The following is a 19,086-nucleotide window of genomic DNA, read 5'->3' on the forward strand; positions in this document are numbered from 1 at the left end:
AGCAGATCCAAGTAGCTCTTCTGCCTGCTCTGCTATCAAGCTCAGCTACTTTTGCCCTTGAACCAGGCTGGGGCTTTAGAGGGAAGGGCCCTTGGTACACACAGTTTCAGGCAATGCTCGGCCTTGGAAAGTGAGCCAAAGCAGCCTTCACCCTGCTCTCCAGGGCCTGGGCAGAGGCCACTGTTATGGGACTGTTAAGGACTGTCAGCTGGCTCAAGGACAGCCATCCTTACTTACAATATTCTAATAACTGGGGTCTTTTTGGAGTATGGACAAGACTGAGTTGTCCATTCCCCCGCCCCACCCCACAAACCGGCTCGGATGAACTTCATTTTAGGACATGGCATGTCTTCCTTTGACAAGTGGAGCGGTGTCACCTCTGTCACCATTTCTTCCTCAAAGAGCCACTAGAATAGTGACGACAGCTGTTTTCTGAGTGAATTATTATGAGTCAAGACACCTGCAGAACATTCTTCACAATAAGACGCTACCTTATTTTACAAATGGTGAAACAGAGACTTAGAGATGCTCAGAGTCCCACTTATTTGTTTCCAGGGTAGGATTTGAATTCAGGTCTGCTTTGCTCCAAATCTTGTAAAATTGTACATCATGTTTCCCCATATGGTCCTTTCAAACATCGATAAGAATGGTGTTTGGGCCAAGCACCCTCTAATGGGCGAGCAAACTGTAGTATAAACATCTGTATGTTACAGGGCATGGTGTCTCTTCTTCCCTGCCTTCCCTGCTATAAGTGCTACTTGTATATGTCTTAGAAAAGACACTCAGTCAGCTTCTAAGTACCACGAGATACTAGAAGACCCAAAGCCTCAATATTGCTTCTATATGTCTAGAATTGAATCCATGCCACTTGTGTCCAGAGGTCTGTGAAGTGTGCTGGGCTGATCCTTGTCTCTTTCCTGTGCCAAGACCGAGGTCCTCTTGCCTGAGCACTGCTATCCATCAAGCTGATGGGCACCTGAGATATGCATCTCTGCCAATGGAACCTACTCCTGGTAAAACCGATCTGTGCATTTGTAAGGGCTGGATGTGATTTCTCCTGGTCTTGAGTGTGAGATCTAAATTATTTAAGCCACTTGAATCCAGTCTCATCTCTATTTAAGCTATGGAGTCCCCTAGAAGGGCAAATGAGGATGATTCTGAAAAAAGGCACTCCACAGCTGGTTGAGCTTTTGCGTGGGTGGAAACGTGCTACTTGTGGGGTATATGTCACAGACAGTACTGTTTACAACACCCCCCCCCCCAGACATACAAAGAACACACTGGAGACTTTTACTTCTGACCAAGATAGAGTAAGAGGAGCCAAGTTTACCTTCCAAATCATAAACTGGACAGAATACGTAAGACAACAATATTCTGATGCTAATCTTCTCAGGCTGTTTTGGTAAACGCTTCCTAAGGAAGAGAAGACAGGAAGTGGGCCCTGCAGCTAGCCAGCTTACTGTCGGGGGAGTTTCCCATTTGGTAGGTTATTTTTGCACTGGTGAAATGAGCCTGTTCAAGCCAGATTAGATATTAAAGGCAGGTTTATTGGGAAGCTGCTCTCAGGCGAGTCCCCTGGCCCTAAGGATTCCTCAGCCGATTTAGAGCCATCCTCTCTCTGGACCCCATAACCTCTCCTGACTCCCATCTTCTTCTTTCTCTACTTGCCTCACAGATTACCTTCCCTCCCCTACCACTAGAGACACAGGCCAAGGGCCAATCTCTTCCTCCTTACCCACCCACCCCCTCCTCTGTCTCTCTTCCCACTGTCCCTCCCTCTTCCTCACCCTCACAGGCTCCATTTGATAGTGGACAGCTTCCCCTTTACCTGTCTCCTCCCCATCTTCTTTCCTCCTCGAGGCCTACTCTGCTCTCTTCCTCTTCTACAACCCCACAACCCACATCCTGGTCTTCATCCACACACCAGCCTGCTCCACAAGGAGACTCTCCTGTGGCATCTCACACATGGTTCAAGCAGGCCTCTGCTCTCCTCTGCCCCTTCCTGGGAGGTAATGGGAGCTAGGTGGGTCCATGATCCCTGTAGGACCTATCCCAGGTTGAAAACAGCTAGGTTCCTTCTCTGATAACCTATCTGCTACCCTTGCCAGGCCTATGACCTAACCGGGCGTGACCTTTATGTCACCCAGGCTTCCACCCTTCCTCGTGAGGAATGTGGATGGGTTCAGGCAGCTGCCAGGCAGTATGCAGACCAGACCCACCCTGTGGGTAACAAGGTGATGCCAGCTACAAAACCTAACTGGAATTACCAGCTGGGTCAAAATGGCCACAAGAAGGGACCTCGTGATTTGCTGCCTCCTTTAGGGTATGGAATCAGTCTCAGATAAAGTTGTTAACTTTGATAAGCTCCAAGAAATCACACAACAAGCAAGCAAAAATCTGGCCTCTTTTCTAAATCGATCACAGGAGTCCATGATCCTGTATACCCGCCTGAACCTAGCCTCCCCGGGGAGACAGGATCATGGATACTCATTTTATTTCTCAGTCTTAGCCAGATATTGGGGGGGGGGGGACTTAAAAAAAAAGGCTGAGGATGGTCCTCAAACTCCCATACAGGAGTTGGTAAAAATGGCTTTTAAAGTCTTTAATGCCTGGAAGAGGGGGGTGAGTTTTCCTGACAGGCTCAGCTCAAGCTTTAGTAGCTGCCCTGAGGCCAACAGCATCCCTGAGGAGGGAAGAAGGAGGTCAGCTATGCCCATCCTGCTGGGCTCTGGCCTAAGCCATCTCTGCAGTCGGTCGAGAGGTCGAGAAGGACATTGGTCTCTCAGCTGCCTCAGTCGGAGGCACCCACCAAGTCATGCCCTGCCTGTCGGCCCACTCGTGTTGGGAATTTAGATGAGGCTTGGGGAGAATCACCCAGAAAAGCTGGAGTGGAGAACTTCATAGTTAGTGGGGTTTGAGGTGAGAGTGCTTAGAAAGCTGGGACCTTAGTCACGGGACCAAAGTATCCTTAGACACAAGGTCGCTGTGATTTCCCTACTACCACAAGCCCAGAAAGGACAGAATTAGTCCCAAGTAATTTAGCCATGCTCTAGAACAACACTCAAGTATATTTATGAGAATACATAAATGTCTTAATACTAACAGGACAAAGTCTATCAGGCCTGTTATCCAATCCAAAACATAGCTGAAATAGAAAGAAAACAGGAATACAGCTAACAATGAGGAACATCCAAACAGAGACCAGAGATGACAGTTTGGATGGAATTTGTAGATAAAGTTTGTATTGTTTCGGTTTTGGTTTAGACGAAGGTCTCCTACAATCAAGACTAGCCTGGAACTCACAATCTTTCTGCATCCTCTGAAGTGCTGGGATTGCTGGTCTGTGCCCACCTCCCTGACAGTTGTCAAATGGTGGTTATAATATATCCTCTGTGCTGAAGAAGGCAGAGACTGAGCATTTAGAGGACAGGGAAGATGGTAAATTGATAGCTGGGTGTTGTGAGATATATTCACATGGAATCCTAAAAGTCTGGGAAGCTGAGACAGAGGGATTGCCTCAAAGTGGATGCTGCCTGAGCCAACCTAATGTTTTAGTTTCTCTTCCTGCTGTAGTAAGGAAGAGAGAGTTTATTCTGGCTCAGAGGGTACAGTCTTGGCTGGGAAGTCGAGGCAGCAAGGGATCTACAATCAATCAGAGAGCAAGCTGGGGAATGGTGCCAGAGGGTCTTCCCCACCCAATTAACCTAATCAGGAGCTTGTCTGCCTACCTCAGTTAACAGAAGCAAGATAATCTCCTATAGGCATGCCCTGAGGCCCCATCGCCCAGGTAATTCTAGCTTCTGCCAAGTTGGTAATTAACACTAACCCTCATACATAGCAAGTTCCATACCAGCTAGAGCTACAAAGCAAGACTGGGCCTTGCCATACTCCACCTCCCCATTGAGAATAAAACCATAAACAAAACAAACAAAAATTTGTTTTATGGGCCTATAAAAGAACACCCAAACTGGGGATGATTAGCACATGTGAAGAATATCCTGCTGGTGAGGGTTTTCTTGTTTATAAGACACCTGGATAGGAAGAAGAGCAAAAGTCCCTCTCTCTCTCTCTCTCTCTCTCTCTCTCTCTCTCTCTCTCTCTCTCTCTCTCTCTGTGTGTGTGTGTGTGTGTGTGTGTGTGTGGTGGTGGTGGTGATGGTGGGGCATGTGGAACACATCCTTTTAGTAGGAACTCATCCCTACAACTCAAGCCCTAATCCATTCATGAGAGCACCCTCACGACCTCATAAGGGCATCCCTTATGTTCGCATTTACCAATACCATTGCACACAGGCAGTGCAGAACACATTCAAAGCATAGCACAATTCAGCAGCAACAATATCATTCACAAATGACTTTTTCAGGGGCTGGGGAGGTGTCTCCATTGATAAAGGGCCTGCTTGTGCAAGCATGAGGACCTGAGTTTGGCTCCCCAGAACTCATGTACAAAAGTAGGGTATGGTGGCATGCTCGAGTAGTCCCAGCACTGGGGAGGCAGAGAGAGAATTACAGGGGCTTTCTGGGACACACAGAGATGGACTCACACATGCAGCTAACTGATTTTTAAGAATGGTGTCAAAGCAACTGAATGGGGCAGAGGACAATCTTTTCAACCAACAGCGCTGAATGCAATCAAGTGAAGCTCAACCCTTACCTTACACCATCTACAAGCCAACTTGAAGTGTATGTAGACATGAATGCAAAGTTAAGACTATGAAAATGTATTAATCTATACTGACAGAGCACAGATCCATAGAGAATGCAGTGAGGAAGAGTGAGGGAGTGGTTATGAAGAGAAAGGAAGAGGCTCTGGGAGACATGCTTGCTTTGGTGGTTGTAATAAGTGTTATACAGGAATGAATATATGCCACGGTTTACTAAAATGTGTACTTCACGTGCACTGCATTGCACATCAATGCAAGTTTAAACAAAATGGAATTAATTTTAGACAGATACTCACTAAGAATCAGACAACCCAAACAATGATGCCCTCCCTATGTGCGGTGGAGCCTGACATACCCATTTTCTTCCACCTCAACCGAGAATACTCCATGGGCGTGATCCACAGGGTTGACTTCACAATTCAACAGTTGAGCACTGCAGTTTGAAAACATCATGTTAAGATGTAACTGGAAAGCAAAGGATTTCACAGAAACAGCCTCCTCACTTCATGGAACAAGCCCTGCAGAGACAGTTTCTGTGTCAGTAGCACAGAGCTTCCTCCTTTCTACACTTGTCTATGTAGTTGAGGCATCATCAAGCTCTACCGTTCCTAGAAGTCGCAGCCTTTCAAATTTCTGGATCACAGACTCTCTCTTGCTACTGTCTGACCTGTGTGAGGGATCATCACTTTTGTTATTTCATAATGCAAATTCTCCATTGTGAGGAGTCAGGGGCCCTTGGGGGACACTGTTGCAGCAGCTCCCAGATTGGTGACTGCACAGTTGTTAAAGGTGGCCAAGGCCTTCAGACTTCAGCCACCTGCTCTTGGCTGTTTCTCTCATAAAGGAAAGCAAGCCACCTCCAGCAATCCTATCTCTGGAATAATTTTATGGCTTCCTGGAGAGTTTACTTGCAGTTGTTGCCCTTAATATTTGAAGATGGAATGCAAGAAGATCTGGCTTGCTAATGTACAGCACATGACTATAGGGGCCACCAAAGAAGAGGAAAACTCATGAAGCCATTGGAAGGAAGCAGAGAAAAACCAAACCAAACCAAACCAAACAAAACAAAACAAGCAATGAGAGAAACCTAGGCTTGGGAAAGCCTCATTCTACCATGAATTAGTGCTCCTGTTACTTGATAATTATGTGCCTAGTGGTCTCTTCAATTACACATCTCTCTGTGTCACAAACAGTGGTGTAATTTGCACATTAGGTCCGAATTAGCTTGGGCATGGTGGTTTATGTCTGTAGTCCTAGCATTTGGCAGGCCAAGGCAGAAGGACTAGGCTATAAAGTGGAACCTGTCTAGATTCTTTTCTGCCAAAAAATCATTTCATGTCAGACTTTTATTAAAATTAATTATTTTATTTGCATTCCATCTGGTGTTTCCCCTCGTGGTCCTCCCTTCCACAGGTCCTTATCCCACTCCATCTCCCCCTTGCCTCCAAAAGGGTGCTACCTCCCCAGACCTCCCCCTTTACTGGGGCCTCAAGTTTCTCAAGGATTAGGCTCAGCATCTTCTCCTACTGAGGCCAGACCATGCAGACCTCTGCTATATATGTGCTGGGGACCTCCGACCAGCCTGTGTGTTGGTGGCTAAGTCTCTGAGAGCCTCTGGCATCCAGGTTAGTTGAGACTGCTGGTCTTTTTATGGGATCACTCTCCGCTTTAGCTTCTTCTTGAATTCTTCCCCTAATTCAACCATAGGAGTCCACAACTTGAGTCCAATGGTTGGTGTAAGTATCTGCGTCTGTCCCAGTCAGCTGATGGTAGAGCCTCTCATCGGACAGTCATGGGGTAGGCTCCTGTCTTCAATCTCTTCTCCATTTTTGTCCCTTCAGTTCTTTTGGACAGGAACAGTTCTGGGACAGAACTTTTGACTGTGGGTTAGTAACACTGTCCCTCCACATGTGGCCCTGACTGTCTACTGGAGGTGGACTCTTTGAGTTTCCTCTTCCTATTGTTGGGCATTTTGGCTAAAGTCATCCCATTGAGTCTGGAGGAGAGTCTCTCACCTCCTTCCTCTCTGGTACTCTCTAGAGGGTCCCTGCACCTCCTACTCCTGAGGCTGCATATTCCCATTCATTCTCCTGGACCTCTGAGCTTCTCTCCTGTCTGCCCCCTCTACCTGATCCTGTTCCCCTTCTCAGCCATTGGAGATTCTTCTGTTGTAAATTCTATGTTTAGCTCTGTACCCCATTTTAATTGGATTATTTTAGTTTTTGGAGGTTAGCTTCTTGAGCTCTTTATATATTTTAGATATTAGTCCTTTACGGGATGTATCATTAGTGAAGATATTTTCCCAATCTGTAGGCTGCTGATTTCTTCTACATACAGACCACCAGTTAGACCAGCATCATTTATTGAAGCATTATTTATTGCTTTCTTTTGTCCATTGTATGTTTTTGGCTTTTTGTCAACGATAAAGTGTCCATAGGTGTGTGGGTTTACTTCTGGGTCTTCCATTTATTTCATTAATTGACCTGTCTGTCTCTGTAACAATACTATGTGGTTTTTTTATCACTATTGCTTTGCAGTACAACTTGAGATCAGGAGTGTCGATTCCCTCAGAAAATCTTTTATTGTTGAGAATTGTTTTGGCTATCCTGTTTTTTTTTACCCCATATGAAGTTAAGAATTGCTCTTTCCATGTCTGTGAAGAATTGTGTTGGAATTTTGATGGGGATTGCATTGAATCCGTAGATGGCTTTGGGTAAGATGGTCATTTTCACAATGTTAATCCTATGAATCCACGAGCATAGAAGATCTTTCTGTCTTCTGAGGTCTTCTTCGATTTCTTTCTTCAGGGATTTGAAGTTCTTGTCATACAGATCTTTCAATTGCTTGGTAAGAGTTACACCAAGATATTTTATATTACTTGTGGCTATTGTGAAGGGTGTTGTTTTCCTAATTTCTTTCTCAGTCTGCTTATCATTTGTAAAAAGGAAGGCTACTAATTTGTTTGAGTTAATTTTATATCCTACCACTTTGCTGAAGTTGTTTATGAGCTGTAAGAGTTCTCTGGTGGAATTTTGGGGGTTGCCTATGTATAGTATCATATCAACTACAAGTAGGGATACTTTGTCTTCTTCCTTTCCAATTTGTATGCCCTTGATTTCCTTTTGTTTTCTTATTGCTCTAGCTAGAACTTCAAGTACTGATTTGAATAGATAGGGAGATAGTGAGTAACCTTGTCTTGTCACTGATTTTAGTGGGATTGCTTCTAATTTCTCTCCATTTAATTTGATATTAGCTGTTGGTTTGCTATATATTGCTTTTTATTATGTTTAGGTATGTCCCATGAATTCCTGGTCTCTCCAAGATTTTTAACATGAGGGGGTATTGTATTTTGTCAAAGGCTTTCTCAGCATCTAATGAGATAATCATGAATTTTTTCCTTGAGTTTGTTTATATAGTATATTACTTTGATGGATTTTCACATATTGAACATCCCTGCTTCCCAGGAATGAAGCCTACTTGATTGTGCTGGATGATGGTTTTGATGTGTTCTTGGATTTGGTTTGTGAGAATTTTATTGAGTATTTTTGCACTGATATTCATTTATAAGTGAAATTGGCCTGACATTCCCTTTCTTTGTTGAATCTTTGTGTATTTTAAATATCAAAGTAACTGTGGCCTCATAGAATGAATTAGGTAGTGTTCCTTCTGTTTCTATTGTGTGGGATAGTTTGAGGAATACTGGTAATAGCTCTTATTTGAAGGTCTGGTATAATTGTTATAAAACCATCTGGACCTGGGCTTTTTTTTTTTTTTTTTTTTTTTTTTTTGAATTGGGATGTTTTTAATGTCTATTTTTATTTCTTTAGGGGTTATGGGACTGTTTAGATAGCTTACCTGATCTTGATTTAACTTTAGTACACGGTACTGTCTAGAAAATCATCCATTTCATCTAGATTTTGTAGTTTTGTTGAGTATAGGCTTTTGTAGTAGATATTTTTTAATTTCCTCAGTTTCTATCTCCCTTTTCATTTCTGACTTTGTTAATTTGGATATTGTCTCTGTTCCCTTTAGTTAGTTTGGCTAACAATTTATTTATTTTGTTGATTTTCTCAAAGAACCAGCTCTTAGTTCTATTGAGTCTTTATATTCTTCTCTTTGCTTCTATTTGGTTGATTTCAGGCCTGAGTTTGACTATTTCCTGCAGTCTACTCCTTTTGAGTGTATTTGCTTCTTTCTGTTCTAGAGCTTTCAGATGTGCTGTTAAGTGGCTTGTATGGGATCTCTCCAACTTCTTTATGAAGGCACTTGGTGCTACGAATTTTCCTCTTAACATTGCTTTGCTTGTGTCCCATAAGTTTGGGTATGTGGTTTCTTCTTTTTCATTAAATTCTAAAAGTCTTCGATTTCTTTCTTTCTTTCCTGACCAAGTTATCATGGAGCAGAAAGTTGTTAGGTTTCCATGAGTATGGGGGCTTTCTGTTGTTTTTGTTGTTATTGAAGTCCAGCCATAGACTGTGGTGATCTGATAGAATGCATAGGATTATTTCAATCTTCTTATATTTGTTGAGTCTTGTTTTGTGTCTGGGTTATATGGTCAGTGTTGGAGAAGGTTTCATGAGGTGCTGAGAAGAAGGTATGATTTCTTGTTTTGGTATGAAATGTTTTGTAGATACCTGTTAAATAAATTTAGTTTGTACCTTCTGTTAGTTTCACTGTGTCTCTGCTTATTTTCTTCCTCAGTGACCTGTCCATTGATGAGAGTAGGGTGTTGAAGTCTCCCACTATTACTGTGTGAGGTTCAATGCATGTTTTGAGCTATAGTAAAGTTTCTTTTATGAATGTGGGTGCCTCCTGTGTCTCTGATTAGAGCAGGCCTCCTGTGTCCCTGGTAGGGCATACCTCCTGCGTTCTTGGCCAGGGTGAACCTCCATGTCAGACTTTTATAAACAATCTGAAACCAAGATGAAACTTGGGCAGAAGTCAGAGTGACAACTCTGGCCTTAGCTTTTTAAAAACAGTGGCTGAAGTTGTGAAAGTTAAGAATGATCATTGCTTCCCAAGACGATAACCTTCATAATGATCCTAGAAAAAACAGTTGGATAGATGGATGCTCAGGCCAGATCTTTGGCTCAAAGGACACAAGGCTGTAAATGACAGCTTAAACTCACAGGCTTGGCAGGATAGCCTCAAAGTACATAGTTGATATCCCTGCCAATATCTTATAATTAGGTCATTCTCTGATAGGTAATGGCCAGAGCCTGTGAATTTGAATAGTCTTGGGGAAGGGAGTCGTGGTATCTTGGTATTACTGTTTTTTTTGTTTGTTTGTTCATTTTGTTTAGTTTTTTTTTTTTTTTTTTTTTTTTTTTTTTTTTTGGCAAATACATTGCAGTATTAAGGTTGTGCTTTCTTTATTTAGGAACTAAAAGTGTGGTCCAGAGTAAACACTTAAGCCTTGGTTCAGATTCCGTTCTGCTGTGCCTGCCAGCCTTTGTGATCTTGGGAAAACAGCCTAACCTCTATAAAGTTCAGACTTGGTCTTCAGAGCAGCAAGCACTTTCCAACCAGAGGGGATTTCGCCACCCCCACCCTGAAATATTTGGCAAGAGCTGGAGGCACTTTGGATTGCCATGGTTTGGGGACTAGGGGCTGCTGTTGGTAATCAGTGGGTAGAAGGCATGGGTGATGGTGATAGCCAGTAACCCAGTAGTGTACAGTAGGCATCGACCATCACAGCGAGGAGTTACCTAGTCCAAACTGGAAATGGAGAGAAAACCAAAGAAAAAAAAAGAAGGGCCAGTCTGCCTCTCTTGCAGAAGAGTAGTTAGAGAGAATACTAGGAAGAGTGTTTTTTTTTTTTAAAAAAATTTGTTATTTACTTGTAGTTGTGTCTGTGTAGGCATGCTTGTGCCACAGCACATGCGTAGTGGTCAGGAATCAGTTCTCTTCTACCATTGTGTGGGTTCTAGGGACCAAACTCTACTTGTTAAGTTTGACAGTGAGTGCTGTTACTGCTGAACCATCTTGTCAGCTCAGAAGAACACCAATTTTAACAAGAACCTCTAAAGTAGTTAGTATGTATTATGGAAGGGACACCAGCCAAATAAACAGAGAATCCACCCCGCAGTAGGAAACCATCAGAGGACCTGGTGGAAAGGAGCCAGGTGTTTATAAATGTCATCTCCAGGACTTCTCATGCCCCTTTGTATCTCTTTGAATCTCATTTGACAGTTGTGGAAATGGGCTCACAATGGTCACTTGCTGAAGATCACACAGCTGCAGAAGGGCAGAGCTGAGCTTTTGAATCCCCAGTGTGACTCCCTCTGGCCTGTGTTTTTGTGGGCTGAAATTCAGAAATGCTCAACTCAGGGCAAATTTCCAGAACATTAACCAGTTAGGAGGTTTCTATGTTCAGGGAAAAGAAGTGTGAAAGCCTAGCCTCTATCTCCTTGGCAGCCTGGGTATGTGGAGAGGAGAGCAGAAGGCTGCTGGCAGGGGCCTTTCTGCTTTACGGCAGCGATAGCTGCTGGGTCCGGTCAAGTCACCCTGCAATGTCAGGCAGCACAGTCATCCATAGAGAGAATCTCTTAGTGATGTATGAGACCTGCTGGCCAAAGACAAGGAATATGGGCTCTTAGGTTACTCAGCGTTCTTTCCCACCACAAGGGGAGATCTTTAGGATTCCTAAGCTGTGGGTCTCATCCCCTTTGGGATCCAAGGACCTTTCACAAGTGTCTCTTAAGACCATAATATCAGATGTTTGCACTACGATTCATGACGGTAGCAAAAGTACAGTTATAAATAGCAACAAGACAATTTTATGATGAGGGGCGGTCACCACAACATAAGGAACTATATTAAAGGGTCATAGTATTATGAAGGTTGAGAACCACTGTTCTGGAAGATTCCTGAGACCAAAGACAATTCCTAACTAGTAGGAGATGTGTGTGTGTGTGTGTGTGTGTGTAGATAGAGCCACCATAACCTGAATAACCTAGGCTATAAACTGGAGAACCACCGTAGCCTTCCCTTATGCAGCTCTATCTAGCAGAGAGAGAATGACGCTGGAAAGAGTGTGGACTCCTGAGGCCTAGCTGTGAAGAGACTGTCCCAGCAGCACCTGGGGTTGGTGCAGATGATGGTGCTTGTATCTCTGGTGTCCTGCAGGACCTCTTTGCCTCTCCTAGTCTTAGACAAATGTGTTAGTTACTTTTCTCATCGTTTCAACACAATACCGGACAATAAAACTTAAAGGAGCCATCAGTGGTTCTGGCTCATGGTTTCAGGAAGGTTCAGGCCATTGCAGAAGGGAGGTTCTGGCAGGAGCAATGATCTTTACATGAAGCAGTGACCATGTGGGACCAGGCAGGTATAACCCTTTAAAGGGCCACCCATGCCAACACATTTCCTGAAGGTAAACAGGCTTCCCCTACAGCCTGCAAATTATCATCACAAGCTGGGAAACCAGGGTTTAAAAGTTGAGCTGGTTGGGGCATAGTTCAAATGGAAACCATAATCGAAAGTGTCATGCACTGTCCACAGTAGGACAGCATCTGGGTGGATCTCCCAGTTGCTTGCCCACCTTCCTTCCACCTCTGGTTCTCACACGTTCCAGCTCTCCTTCTTGAGGCACAAGAGTAACGGAGCTGGAAGCTGTCTCGGGATGTTTGGGTCCCACATATACAGCAGAAGCTGAGCAAAAACAAAAACAAAAACAAAAACAAAACGAAAAAACAAACCAGGCTATAAGACCTCAGTGTCAACATAGCCCGTGTGTTCTGTGAAAGGTCCTGCTCTGCCCTGGCCAGAAAGAAAAAAAGAAGAAGAAGAAGAAAAAGAAAAAGAGCACTAAAAGTTCACTAACCTGGTTGTTTAAATATAGGAGAGGAAACAGATGCTGGCTGGGCGGAAGTGGGCTGGGGGTGGGGCTTGAAGCCGAGCCTCTGCTGATTTGCTGTGGGGCCTTTCTGTTGTTACCCTGGGCTGTATCTCCCTCAGAATTTGGCCTCTTTGCAAGCTCCTCATGATTGACAAGAGAGGGTTATTTTTAAGCTGATCTTTGTGACTTCCTTTTGGCTTGTGTCCTCTGCTTCCTTGGTAGTCCACTTCTGGCACAGCCTGATAGGCTGTGGGAAATGAGAGCTGTCTTTGTATGGGCAAAAGGCTGAGTGGGGAGCCCAATGGTACTGACTCTGTCCGGCTGAACACAAACCCCGACCGGGCTCGTGACAGGACAGTGTGGAGGAGTCCCAGCTTCGGGCCTAAGGCTTAGTCTCAGAGTGTGGAGGTAGCACAGAGCATCCACTTCGGAATCCTCGGTAGTGTCTAGATAAATATAGGGATGTCACTGTGTCCTCCTCCTCCGAGCTCTCCTTTCAGGAACCAAGCATGGCTGTCTTGGTCTCCCAGGACGACTGTCCTCTGGCCTCACTGAGCTCCTGGGGAAGATGTCTGGCCAGATGCATCCCCGGCACCTTCAGACTGTGTGGCTGATGAGCCAGCAACCTGTCCCAGCCTCTTCACCCTCCATAACAGAAATGAGCCAGAGATCATTGTGGCTCCTGGGGTGGGGGGCTGCCTCCTCAGAGTTTCTGTTGACCCTGAAGTGCAGCTGGTGCCCAACGGCTGCCTACAATAATGCATGTCTGTGGCTTATTGTTCTACCGCTGGTTACCTCCAAGAGGGGCCCTCCTTAGTCTTTTCTGGAAATGGATATGGTCCCCAGCTCCAATCCCGGATCACAGAGCCACACCCTCTTCTGATTTCAGAGATCTGCATGCAGGCTGAAGCCTGGGAGGGAATAGTTTAGAACTTAGTACTTCCTTGCCAAGGTCCAATAAGAACACAGCCCAAGTCTTAGCAGGTAGAAGTCTTGGTTGAGTAGCCCCTGTGAAATCAGGCAGAATAAGCTAGTCTGTGTCTTTCCACAGTAACTCCCCATGTGACGCTTAGAAAATTCTTTCCAATTCAGAGTCCATGTCAAGAAATCGTTTGGTTTTTGAGATTCCCCCTGCAGATGAAGAGCTGGCTCTGCACTACCTTTCTGTTGAGCTCAAGCTTCAGCTACTGCAGAACTGAGGAAAATCCAGCTCTCAAAGTTGCAACTGGATTAATTGATCTGCTCCAGGCAGATGTGAATGCCTTGGGTCACCTGACTCTAGCAGCTGCTAGCCAAGCCTTGGGCAAGCTACTTAACCTTTAAGGACGGTGATATGGTGCTGTGTGTGTGTGTGTGTGTGTGTGTGTGTGTGTGTGTGGCCTTGAGCCCCTCCTACCTGCACCCTCACTGACTTGCTGTGGGTGGGGCAGTCACAGCACCTGCTTCCTCTTTGGGTCTTTCCTGTCATCTGTAAAATGAGAGCCATATCTAACATCTAGATGATATTTAGGAGAGCAACAGCCTAGCTCCTTTGATTTGGTTAGGGTATGGCAAGGAGTTCATCTATAAGTGGAAGGTGAGGAGGGTTGTGAGGTAACCCTTTAAAAATGTTTATTAATTCTTTGAGGATCACCCACACATACTCACACATATACTCACACATACACACCCTCTTACATGCCCACCCACATACTCAGGCATACACACACAGTCACATACACTCACACACACTCACACTGTCATACTCACAAACACCCTTACACACAAGGTATTTGAACATGTTCACTCCCAACTCCTCCCCTAACTCCTCCCAAGTCTACACCCACTCCCCCAAACCCTCCTAATTTCATGTCCTTTAAAAAATTTATTTTTATAACCCATTGAGTCCACTCCTCGTGGTCCATGTATTAGTGGGTGTGGATCCACCCACTGTAGTGTGACTGACCTTCCAGGGGCCGTGCCCTTAAAGAAAACTGACTTTCCCTCTCCCAGAAGGACACGCCCCCTGCTTGACTGTAGGTTTCTGGAGCAACCTCCCCTTAGGCTGACCTTCTGGCAGTTCCTTGTAGCCCCACCCACCCAGCAGCTGCCCTCGCCTCCCTGCAGATGTTTCCAGTTTGCAGATTGCTTGGGGTTCTCATCGGTCATTTGTTCCATTTGCTCCGAAACAACGGCCAGCATTCTTGTCAGGAAGTGAGAGAGTGCCAACCTCAGGATGACACAAAAGGCCCCAGTCATGGGCACTAGATAGAGATGGGGCGGGGGCTGGAAAGGACCAGAGACTGGACCATCTGCAGTGACCTAGACCTCTGCTGGCCTCTGCTGCAGTCATGGCCACTGAAAGAACAACCAGCTGGCTTCCCTCTGGGAGCGCCCGGAGTGGGTCAGTCAGTTGAGTCATCTTGGAGGGTCCAGGTCAGAAAGAGCTATTCTCCTGGAGGCTGGGGAGTGACTAGAGTCTGGCTCTTAGGACCAAACCTTCTGGTTCCTTGCTCCTTCGCAGTCAGGATCTAGTCTGGGGTTAATGAAAGGTTAGCGAGTATTTGGTATCAAGATCAAGAGCAAACACGAATGAATAGACTGTGCATTAAACAGTAAATTGTGTGCCGTGCGTTTCACATTTGTCAAGCAGCTGCTTTGGCAGGAGGTGACCATAATATTCATCAACCTTCACACCCTGCCCAGAAGGTGGCCTTTTCATAGCCTTGAAAAGAGCCAAGCTCTCTGCCTGGCCCTCCAGAATGAGTGACAGGTGAGACACAGAAACTATGATTATGGTTCTGAATAGGGCTGCCTCTTGAGATAGCCAGGCTTCACCTGCAGCAACCGAGAGCCTTTCCCCCAAGCCGCTGCGGGGGCTCCATTCTGCCTGTCTAGGAACTATCCACAGTCAGACCCCCACCCCCCGCTGGCCGCCTCCAGGGCTCACTGGGGGGGGGGAGGGGAAGCGGGAGCGGGGGCGGGGCGCGGTACCGAGGCAAAAGTCTGGCACGAGCTTCTTACTGTCAAGCTGTCAAGTAGAAAAGACAGAAGACGTCATCGCCTTCCTGCTGTCGCCTTTGGGTGAGTCCAGTTTCTGAAGCTACGAAAACCAACAGAGGATTTGGAGCTGAAAGCTTCTTCATCAAAAGAGACTGTTTCAACCTCTGGGTGCTAAGCAAGCCTGCAGTTCACCATTCACAGAGAGTCTATGGGTATAGAAATGCTTTCTGTTGGTTCAGGAGCCACCAAGCACCTCACGAGGAGTCACTGGCTGAGTGAGGCCCACAGGAAGAGCATGGGTGCAGGACAGTAACTGGTCCAGACCCTGATCCAGCTGTTTGCTGTTTTGTTTTGCTTTACATCCATCAGGTCCCAGAGAATAATCTTCCTCCTTCACCAAAGAGGAATTCAAGACATGGGAGGTTGGGTAATGTGGCCAGGGTTATCCACTTAGAAACAAGGCTCACAAAACAAGAAGGACGTGGCATGTTCAACTTCTGAGTCACACGCTAGCAGCCAGCCCATATTAATTTCTTCTCTGGGGCTGGGCCTCAGGGCATAAATGCAGTGGGACAGGCCTGACACCTGGAGGCAGAAGCATAGTGTGCACATGGAGTGGGACATGCCGTGGCTCACTGTGGGCAGGCATCTCACTGAGGTGTGGCTCACTGTGGGCATCTCACTGAGGTGTGGCTCACTGTGGGCATCTCACTCTGGCACAGTCTGGAAGGTGCTGCCAATATGAGGTGATGTGATTGGCTGGCACATAAGCCTGGATGGACAAGGCAGGGAGACTGGCCATGACACACATGCAGTGAATCACTGTCTGGTTGGGTGGTCCTAGGGTGTTCATCTGGGGGTTCATCGAGGTGGACACCAGAATGAGCAAGGAGCTAAATGTTCTGGCTAGCCAGTTTTGGCCTTGAACCAGCCACTTTGGGCACCAGCTTCCTCTCATGTTCAATTCCACTTCTAGCACACTTGTGCCCTAAAAATCTCACTGTGAACGTTGATTTGGGACAAGAAAAGTGATGAGTGTAGAATCAGGAGCAGTTCTGGGCCCTACAGAAAAAGCAAAAAGACAAGAAAACAGGGCCAGGAACAAATAAGAGAGCTCTGATCATGGAACATAGAAAACAGGGTGCCCATGGCATCAGATTAGACAAATCACAGTGAAGAGAGAATGGACCTGCGGTGGTAAGCAAACACAGAGAAGCCGCAAAGTGTTTTATTTTCTTTTTTTCTTTTTCTTTTTTTGGTTTTTCAAAACAGGGTTTCTCTGTGTAGCCCTGGCTGCCCTGGAACTCACTCTGCAGACCAGGCTGGCCTCGAACTCAGAAATCTGCCTGCTCTGCCTTTCAAGTGCTGGGATTAAAGGCATGTGCTACCACTGCCTGGCACAAACTGTTTTCTTAAGCATTCTCTCTAAGGGCCTCTTAACCAGAAGGAGTAAGTCACATGACGCTAAGGACTGCAGGGAAAAGATGTAACAAAGAAACAAAAATTGACCTCCTTGTGTTAGAGCTCTTAAAATTTTGGGGGGAAGGACCCCACACTCAGGGCTCGGGAACAGCGACCCCAAACACCACCAAGACACGGACTTGATGCAATCAGCAAGAGGCTTTTTATTCCAGCTAGCTGGGGCAAGACTCATATCACACCCAGGGGTAGAGGAGTCTGGCCCCAAGCAAACATTTAAACAGGTTTTTATACTCACACAGTTGCTAGGGGAAAAGGGGAAACCAAGGCAGGGAAAAGTACGTGGTAGTCTCTGATGGGTGCTGGCTTGTGCTAGGGTTCAGAAGCAGGTTAGCCACCTGGCAATTGTTTGCTACCTCATCTTTCTTTTTTCCTGCCAGGCTGCTCCGGTCTCTAAGCTCTGGGGGCTGGTCTCCCATTCTTCTATGTCCTGGGAGCTGGTCTCCCATTCTTCTATGTTCTGGGAGCTGGTCTCCCATTCTTCTATGTCCTGGGAGCTGGTCTCCCATTCTTCTATGTTCTGGGAGCTGTTTTCTCATTTTTCTAAATCCTGGGAGCTGGTCTCCCATTCTTCTATGTTCTGGGAGCTGGTTTCTCAGTTTTCTAAGTCCTGGGAGCTAGTCTCCCATTGAGTTCAACTAACTGCTAAGTTCCCACAGTACAGTTTAAAAATTTTAACCTCTCACTTGCTCCTCCCAGCTTCTACCCAACACAGTGATGTGGTGAACATGCTCCTGGGCAGGGATGCAGTGTGTGTGGGCAGGGGGTTAGGGTGGGGACAGACCTGAGAATAATAGACATATTTGGTTCAAACATAAAGCAGGTCTCCTATGATGCCAGGTGTTCTATTAGGCTCCTGATGCTTTTAGGACAATGTGATTAGAGACAGGGGAGGTCCAAAGTTGAATTAAGAAGTTGACCAGCGAGTAGGAGAAGCAGTCTAACTCCAAAGTAGCATAAACGCGCTCAAAGAGAGGATAGCACAAGCTGAAATGGGATCCTGCTGTGAGGGTGGAGCCATTGCCTGCCCACCAGTGCCTTGGGTCCTCCCTGGGAGTTGGTTGTACATAGAATAGTGAACGAGTTCTGCCTGTGAGGATCACATTGTGGCTGTGCATGGCACCATCCGGGATACTTCTGAGCCTCAGTACCCCAAGCTCTGTATTGAGTCCTCTCCAAGACACTCAATTAAAATGACAGAGCTTTGTGATGCTTTGTTTCTTGTTTCTTGAATAGGGGTCTCACATTGTAACTTTGGCAGTCCACTCTGGCTTTGAATTCACAGAGATCAAGCTGACTCAGCCTTCCAACTTTTTGGAATTACAAGCATGTATAATTGCATCTGGCTGGGTATTTTATTTTTAAAATTACACAAATCCCTATGGCGAATGGGAAACAACACCAGTGTTCCTTCTATGTGCTCATTACTTGTGACTTGCATTCTTCCCAAAAGCATGTTGCTCATAATAAAAGAACAGAACATAACAACTAAGACACCAGGAGCCCGGGCTGGAGATTCGACTCAGGTAGTTAAGAGCAATTGCCACTTGTGATGGTTTGAATAAAAATGGCCCCCTTAGGCTCCTAGGGGAGTTGGCAGTATTAGGTGGTATGGCCTTGTTGGAGGAAGTGTGTCACTAGTGGGTTGGCTTTGAGGTCTCAGAAGCTCAAACCAGGTTTTGTGGCTCATGGTCTCTTCCTGCTACCTGCAGATCCAGATGTAGAACTCTCAGCTACTGCTCCAGCGCCATGCCTGTCTGCATGCCGCCATGCCTCCCACCATGATGATAATGAACTAAACCTCTGAACTGTAAGCCAGCCCCAGTGAAATGTTTTCCTTATAAGAGTTACCTTGGTCAAGGTATCTTCACAGACATAGAAACCCTAAGACACCACTGTCCGAGAGGACCTGAGTTCAGTCACCAGCACTCGCAGCGGGTGGTTTTGAGTGCCTTGTAACTGCAGCTGCAAGTGATGACGACTTCTGGCTTCTACCTTCATATGAGTGTGCGCACAAACATACATAAAAATAAAAAATAATTTAAAAAAGGACATTAGGGCCGGGCGGTGGTGGCACACGCCTTTAATCCCAGCACTTGGGAGGCAGAGGCAGGTGGATTTC

General features: G+C 45.9%; 1 protein-coding gene across 3 annotated transcripts in view; it reads left to right on the forward strand.

Annotated features, from left to right (window-relative positions):
- Nucleotides 1-19,086, forward strand: part of Tmigd3 (transmembrane and immunoglobulin domain containing 3) — a 51,060-nt gene that overhangs the window by 5,396 nt on the left and 26,578 nt on the right. For 2 of the 3 annotated variants that reach the window (XM_031375094.1, XM_031375093.1), the window contains exon 2: nucleotides 852-1,013. The exons of the other annotated variant lie outside the window; for it this stretch is intronic. In XM_031375094.1, coding sequence (XP_031230954.1) covers nucleotides 998-1,013 — 16 coding nt within the window. In that variant the 5' untranslated portion in view covers nucleotides 852-997. The remainder of the gene's footprint in view (nucleotides 1-851; nucleotides 1,014-19,086) is intronic. 3 annotated transcript variants of the gene reach the window in all.

This window comes from Mastomys coucha, unplaced genomic scaffold (assembly GCF_008632895.1).
Source record: "Mastomys coucha isolate ucsf_1 unplaced genomic scaffold, UCSF_Mcou_1 pScaffold16, whole genome shotgun sequence".
Lineage (NCBI taxonomy): Eukaryota > Metazoa > Chordata > Mammalia > Rodentia > Muridae > Mastomys > Mastomys coucha.